The sequence below is a fragment of the Penaeus vannamei genome, chromosome 4 (assembly GCF_042767895.1).
Source record: "Penaeus vannamei isolate JL-2024 chromosome 4, ASM4276789v1, whole genome shotgun sequence".
Lineage (NCBI taxonomy): Eukaryota > Metazoa > Arthropoda > Malacostraca > Decapoda > Penaeidae > Penaeus > Penaeus vannamei.
This window is the reverse complement of record NC_091552.1, coordinates 39,876,547-39,884,046: the sequence shown is the minus strand read 5'-3', so window position 1 is coordinate 39,884,046 and position 7,500 is coordinate 39,876,547. Positions and strand designations below refer to the sequence as shown.

Here is a 7,500-nt window from a genome sequence, read left to right as displayed (position 1 = left end):
CCTTTGCATCAAATGACAGACACTAGGGGGATTACACCTGTTGTAATGTATGATGCTGCATCCATGTACTTGGAAGAACTGAAAGTAAGTTTGAATTCTGATTGTTTTGCTTATTTTATTTGGTCATCTATGGATTAATGTTGTGAAATAAAGCTTGGTAAGTTATTAGTGTAGAATTTTTTTTGTAATAACTTCTTTTTGCTTACACTCAATAGAAGGAATTTCAAGTAAACTTCAGTATTTCATTTTAAGTTCTGTTGAAAGGTATTTTTACTGATGCTTTTTATTGAATGATTTTGTACATTTCTTTGTTTTCAGTAATATATATATATATGTATTTTTTTTCCACAGGAAGCCTATAGCCATGTGGCCCTATTCTTCTATGATGAACATGGAGGTGATGTCATTGGGGTTGTTTGGAATCCTAAAGCATTATCTGCACAGGAACTAAAGGTACAGGTTCATTGCTTGGGTTGCTGAAGACAGAATGTAATAAGACATTAGATAGACTAATTAAAAAATGCATATAATTAGTTGCATGACAAGAATACAAGAATATAGCAAAAAGGTTGATTGAAAGATGTGTATATACAATTGACAAAAGACCAACAGAATAACAGTTAGTAGATTGTAGATAGATAGAAAATAGGTAAATATTTTTTACACACATCAATATATACACACATCTATTTACATAAATGGAATAAAATAGGGAATATTTAGCAAGGCTATTATAAGAACATGCACACATGAAAGACAGATTAATGTACACAGTGCATATTTTTATATATTTTCCTTTTTTCTCTCTTCCTCCCTAGATTGGCAGCCTCATGGGTCATAAGCTGGTTGGTGTGAAGGAAGTGAAACAGGTCGTGAATGTAGATGCAATTATTGAAGATTTTCAGGTCATTGGAACAGGGCTTGTTGAGAGTATTAGCATAAAGAACCAGTAATATCAGATATGTAGGTTATCATATATTTATTATTAGTCAAAATATTCAGTTACCATTATTATTATTATTATTATTATTATTATTATTATTATTATTATTATTATTATTATTGTTATTATAATTATTCTCATTATTATTATTATTATTATTATTATTATTATTATTATTATTATCATTATTATTATTATTAATATTTTTATTATTATTCTCATCATTGTCAATACTATTAATATTATTATTATTATTATTTTCATCATTGTCATTATTATCATTATTATCATTGTTGTTGTTATTAGTATATTTGTTATTGTTGTTGTTATTATTATTATTATGATTATGATTATTGTTGTATTTATTTTGTTCAGAGTTCAACGATGCAAATGTAATATGATAATTTTTCTATTATTATTTTTGGCTTGTGGTATTGACATTGTTATTTGGTTGAATTTATTGTATACCATGACAGTTATGAGATACCAAATATTATTCTTTTTATTTGTTTCTTTTATTTTTTGGTATTTTGCAAAATGTTCATAGACTTTTGTAAGTATATACAAAAAGGCATAAAAATTGTTACAATAAAACATGATAAATGGTTTTGAAATTTAATTTGCATCTTTTCTATATATATATATATATATATATATATATATATATATATTTATATATTTGCATTGTCTGTCATTGTGCAGTGTTTATGAATATATAACCTGCATAATCATTAAAAGTGGTAATATTTATGTTTTTCCTTATTTACAGTTAATAAGGAGTAAACATAGCCTAATCATGTACTATGTATCTTATTTTTTCCATCCACTGTGTTTTTTCTCCAGTTTTGTATTTTAGATTGTAATGAAAAGAATTCTAGTAGGAATAAGGATACAAAATTGTTGAGCAATCTTTATTGCAAACTTTGTGTAGAAATTTAAGCATCAACAAGCACAAATATTGTGCAGTTATATTTGTAATGCATATGCAAGATATTACAGAGGATAATGTTGCAAAAGAGGCAACAAGGATCCTGGTGGGAAGTTGTTTGATGACAGAAAAATGGTATTATTTTGTGTGGGAATTCTGACCAATATGAGGTGCGTTTTCTTAGTCTAAATGATTTATAATAAATGTTTTACTGCATCTCTGTAAGGTAAGGAACATCATGGTACTGTAAACTATGCAAGTATTACCTAAGAGAGGTAAATTTGACAAACAAATCAACAATGACAGAAGCTAATTCAGTGAAATAATAGCACCAGGTTGGTAAATGCTGTGTCATCTAAAGGTAGCTAATAGGTTTCTATCAATATAATACTTGTTAACAGTATTCGAGTATTGTAGCACTGTCATCACACATGCAGGGCTAAAATAAGCATGAAAAAAATAGATGTATATTTACAACCAAAAGGTTAAGAAGAAGGCTCTTCAGTGTAACAAATGTGTACTATGAATTCTACAATATCTGCTAATATAATTTGTAATAGTCTACTACTGTAGAGCTCCCTTCTTTCCCTTAAAAGTTTGACAAATGGACACAGGACGTACAATTGACAGATAAATTGTGCACAAAGGCCCTCAAAGTTTTAAATACTGTTTTAATATTTTTGTTCTTAGATCCTGGGAAAGAAAATGACAGGTCCTCATTGTATTTGCTTCACACAACTTTTAAAAAATTGGAACACACAGCAGTAAGTGGTTTTGGTATTTTAATCATGACTTCCTCTCTGACTGAATACCATGATAAAAAGTAAGAGAAGAAAATTAAAAAAGATAAATAATCTTTTTTTTATAACAATCTATAACCATATTATCTATGATACACTTTGATATTATAAGCAAAAGCATTTTTGTGCTTTAGTATGGGATATGATGTGCTTTCACATAACTTACAACTGACATTCTAATGATCACAGAGTCATAGTTGAACTGCATTATTTAAAATTGGTATTTTGAACAAATAACAATATTTCCTTGACACAGGGTCAGTAACTTTCTTTTAGAAACATGAAATCGTTATTCTTAATAATAATAACAAAGTGATGATCAAATGCATCTTTGTTGTTTGATGAATGACATAAATTCAAAGTAAGAATATCTAAAGCATAATTGATTCAGAAAGCTATCTTGAGTTAATGTTATTTTTAGAAACTTAAGTCACAGTAAACTAAAGTAATTTATTGATGTAACATATTTCCCTTCTCTCAGTTTAGAAGATCAGATAAGTTGAAAACTTCTATACTAAAAAATATATAGAATGGCAAGTGGCTATCTGCAATTGTAAAGGTTAAAAGCAAATTATTCACTATTATAAAAAGATCAGCTGTAAATTTGCATGACTTATTAGCTACAAAATTGAATGAAAGGACTACAACTAGTTCTCAGTGACCTCGGCAAGTAGTATTTTTATCATAGCATTAGAGTAAACCGAGATGGCTTTCCACTTACTGAGAAGATATATTTTTAACTTTTTTTTTTTTTTTTTTTGCATTTTTTATCATTTTTTGAAATAATCATTTGGTTAACCATTTTCACTTAACCATTACATAGTGCAAGAAAATCTTTCCTTTGAAAGTGCAGCTACACAGAGCAAAACAGAAGAAAGAAAAATGTACAATGTATCTTGCAGGTGAAACTCGAATCAGCATCATTATATGGGCTTGTGATCTTTGCCCGGGAGAGGTACAGAAGCCTTTTAAAGATTTTAAGTCAAAAGCTTAAATATATGAGATGGGATATGTAAGTTGTTTTTGCTTTTTTTGTTGTTGACGTTTCTGTTTTTATTCCCGAAAAGAAATAGGGGCTGAAGGCAGATTTTTTTTTTCTTGTATTGATGGTATTTTAATCTAACAACACTGGTGACAGTAAGGGTTACAATTGTTCTTTTGGCAAGGCTTACACTTTTAATTTACAGAGAAAGATGAGGGAAAAGGGATAAGTAATGAGATTACACTCAATATGTGTATATATGTATTATTTTTTTGTTTTTTTTTTACAGATTTTTAGATATATATTTATTTGTGTAGCATGAAAGTTTTCATAGGCAAGCAAGAATACAAGTATAGAGATTGCTTTCTTTTTTCTTCTCTCATTTTCTTTGCAATGGCGGGGTCTTGCTATCCAGATTTTATTATTTGCTTCTTATTTTGACTGACAGCAGCATTATTTTCATCCTCCACTTTGTCCTACAGCCCCGTTATCCAGTAGTCACACTCTCCTGTAATATGAGATTGAGCATTAATAAACCTTATAATAAGAGTCATTGTAAATAACAGAGGTAGACTATTACAATCTAAACTTTTATGTGTAATTGAAAGGATTTTCACTGATAACTGCATCATAGTGATTATCATTATGACTAGACACTGAAGTGTTTTAACATACACTTGAGATATACACTTTTGCAAAGTCATTTATTTACTTAATTCATTATTTGGACTTGGGGATCAAGTATGCATGCATTAATGATCTTATCCAAATCCATTTTTAGAGTAGTCAGCAATTACTTTTTGTAGACATAGAAATCCAAGTATCATTTTATTGGAAGAACAAAGCACGTATGAGCAAAACCCTGAAAGGCAATTAATACAGATTATAAAAACAAGAAACGAGGTGAGCATTGTGGTCTTCCATGGGTTCAACACCGTTGCTTTATAGGGTTTCGAGCTAGGAATCCCAATTTTTACTTACTCTTCAGGCATGCTGATGGATGTATCACGGTCCTTTTCTTCTTCTTGAGGTCTGTTCTTCATGTCACTTTCATCTCCCTTCTTTGCTCCATCCCCTTCGTCATCCTGTTCTCCCTCTTCATCATCTTCATCGTCAGCATTATTAGAAGATGCGTCCTCTTGGTCAGGTGGGAGCTGGTACTGACAGCGCCTCTTCTGGCAACCAGGATACCACCAGTAGGTCACCAGACCGAGGGAGAACCCACACAGGACATTTGGAATCAGGAGGGCCATGATGATGCTGTTGACCTCCTTCCACCATGAATATTCGGTCATGACTAAGTTAGGGTCAGCTCGTGAGTAATAGCAGGCGAAGACAGAGCCTTCGGGACCGTGTTTGTCAGCGAAAGTGGAGCAGTTGGTTTGAGGTGGGTATCCGCAAGCCTTGATGTTGATGAAAAGGGGAACACCACGTCCAACCCAGAGGTCTTCGTCCATCTCGAAGCTCTCCTCGTCATACTCGCTATAGGGAACATGCATGTAGTCCACATAGATCTGGTCGCATTCGTATTGGTCCGTGGTGCACCCGTGCTTACACGATGACCAGGAACAGTTCTTCATGCTCACCAAATGATCTGTTCTGACTGTCCTGCACAACACCTGCTCTGGGTCGAAGTTAGCCATGAGAGTGGATATAGATGGATCCAGTATCCATGGAATCAAGAACATGAAGATGAAGGATGATAGACATGCCGTTGTTCCCATGGTCAGGGTCGTGTAATACTTCAGCTTAACGGCAAAGGATTCTTCTGGTTTTTCCTCCCCTTCCATGATGCTTAGTTAGAGACACAGAAGAATACTACAAGAGTGGACACAGTTAAATGTGGCGGCGGCAGGCGGACGGTAAAGTCAAGGAAGGAAGGCAAGTAGTGTTAGTGATGGCCAAGGGAGTTTAAGGGTTTTAGGTGTTTGATGGTTGGTTGGCTTTCCTTGGCCTTGGTTGGAGGGAGGGAGACTTGGTAGCTAATTAATCAATATCACTGAATTGCAAAGGAAAACAAATACAATTTTACAATTTGGTTCTTGTAAAGCTGGACCTGAAGGGAAGGACGAGATTGTTTACCAGAGGTCCACGCACAATAATGATAAATATTAAAAAATCCAAAGTTGCAAGTAAATCACACCATGTGCTTATACACTAAACTTTGAGTATTATACTTTTTTTAACTAGGGCTTTATACATAAACTATATAACCAGGCACTTTAAGTTTATATATTTACAAGAAAAGACTCTTACACAAGTGAGTGTATGAGTTACTTCCGTTTGCAAATGAAGGGGAGAAATCAGAGTCACTTCTCATTAGCAAGGAGTATGAATGAGACTGGAATTCTTGACTTAGCAAGTCTGTAACTTCACTACTCACAGCAAATTCTATTCGATATATATTCTACAAATGAAATATGCGTATCAAGCACGCCGATTTTGTAGTCACGTGTTTTCTTGATTATAAGAAGTCTGAATTATCAAAGCGTGCTTCTATACACCATAGGTCTTCTTCCTTTAGATGGTGAAAATCACTATACTTTCCGGCTCACAGAAGATACAGAATTGGACGTCTGTCTTTATTCGATAATGAAAACAACAGCTAAAAACAAGATCAAAATTAATCCTCTGAGCTGTCTTCGTTTATTGTGGTGTCTGGGTTGTGGAAACAGCTTAGTGTCGAAGTCCCTCGTCCCTCTTCAGTATATTCTCGAGAATGAGTGTTGGGAAATTCAGATGGAGTCGTCAGCGAGAAGTAAAGGAGATCTTACTTCTGACATGGGAAAGACGCACAACAATCCTGAAGGAGTTGCTCAGAATTGCTGACAGAAGCTCAAAGTAAAGTACTTAGGTCGAGGAAAGATGCTTTGTCCGAAGATGAGAGTGTATTGAGTAACAGAACTGCCATTAGAATGTCGGTCAACGGTGAGGTGTGTCAACCTGATGAAGTGACGACTGAGAATACAATCGTTTATCACCGAAAAAAAGGAAGAAACAGTGCAAGAGACAAATAAAAAATAGGAATAAGAAGAGGTGCAGTTGCCGAATCGTTGGTTAACGGTGAGAATGGAGTCACCAAATCCCTAGATAAGGATAAGGGTGTTGTCGACGATTCACTGGTTTGGAATGAGGGTGTAGTCGCTGGATCGCGTGCACCGTCACAATAGTTCGTCGAACTGAACAGGTTCCTTATTTGCTGTGGGAAGAGAAAATCGGGGATATTGTGTTAATACGTGGTCTGATAGCGAAGGGAGTCTTCATGAAGGACTGAATTAAATACTTTTATCTCATGTTTACGTTTTCTTTTTATGATTTACACTGATGTTTATTTGTAAAATTCCTTGCAAAGAAAAGTGAACAACTATTTCATCGTGACTCCTATATCAATTATTAATTCCTTTCTGATTTTTTGTTCATATATATCCAGTCCATCTTGAAGCTGTATATACAAATGATTCATGAATATATGCATTAAACATAAAGTATATCACAATAAAGCTCGCAGAAGACATTTATTGATATGAAACTACTATAAGGCTAATGATATACAGTATACAGCATAGCACTACCCGAGACGAACAAGACTTTACGGAAATTGACGAAGCTACATCAGGCTGTCAAGTAACTACAAGGAAAGGCTAAATATATACATTACTACAACATATTAGAAACTGCTTTAAACTATTTTCTAAAGGTATCCATCCATTCGAAGTTAACACAATGACTGTTAAAAACAGCCATTTCAAAGTAAAAAAGAACATATGTTTATCGAGAGAAGATGCGAGACCGTTTTTGATTTTGAAAGATTCCTAAAACACTATTCACATTTTAATGTATATATAAT

At 33.4% G+C, this 7,500-nt stretch overlaps 3 protein-coding genes across 5 annotated transcripts in view; 1 reads left to right on the top strand and 2 right to left on the bottom strand.

Annotated features, from left to right (window-relative positions):
* Positions 1-1,550, top strand: part of Mat89Ba (nucleolar protein 6 Mat89Ba) — an 18,129-nt gene extending 16,579 nt beyond the window's left edge. The window contains exons 20-22 of the mRNA XM_070121053.1: positions 1-84; positions 352-453; positions 819-1,550. The exon at positions 1-84 is cut by the window's left edge and continues 117 nt beyond it. Of these exons, the coding sequence (XP_069977154.1) occupies positions 1-84; positions 352-453; positions 819-953 (321 nt within the window). The 3' untranslated portion in view covers positions 954-1,550. The remainder of the gene's footprint in view (positions 85-351; positions 454-818) is intronic.
* Positions 1,551-4,129: 2,579 nt separating this feature from the next.
* Positions 4,130-5,443, bottom strand: LOC113809028 (protein tipE). The gene is made up of 3 exons (XM_070121433.1): positions 4,635-5,443; positions 4,502-4,515; positions 4,130-4,161 (listed from the first exon to the last, which is right to left on the bottom strand). Exons 1-3 carry the CDS (start codon positions 5,441-5,443, stop codon positions 4,130-4,132), a joined length of 855 nt encoding a protein of 284 aa, XP_069977534.1.
* The window catches only part of LOC113809030 (uncharacterized), a 15,937-nt gene continuing 13,071 nt past the window's right edge, over positions 4,635-7,500 (bottom strand). The window contains exon 2 of one of the 3 annotated variants that reach the window (XM_027360517.2): positions 4,635-6,852. In XM_027360517.2, coding sequence (XP_027216318.1) covers positions 6,815-6,852 — 38 coding nt within the window. In that variant the 3' untranslated portion in view covers positions 4,635-6,814. The remainder of the gene's footprint in view (positions 6,853-7,500) is intronic. The other 2 variants (XM_027360518.2, XM_070121052.1) reach the window with 2 other exon arrangements.

Excerpts from the sequence above, each read along its gene's own strand:
- LOC113809028 (XM_070121433.1), bottom strand. The coding sequence starts at position 5,443 with ATGGAAGGGGAGGAAAAACCAGAAGAATCCTTTGCCGTTAAGCTGAAG.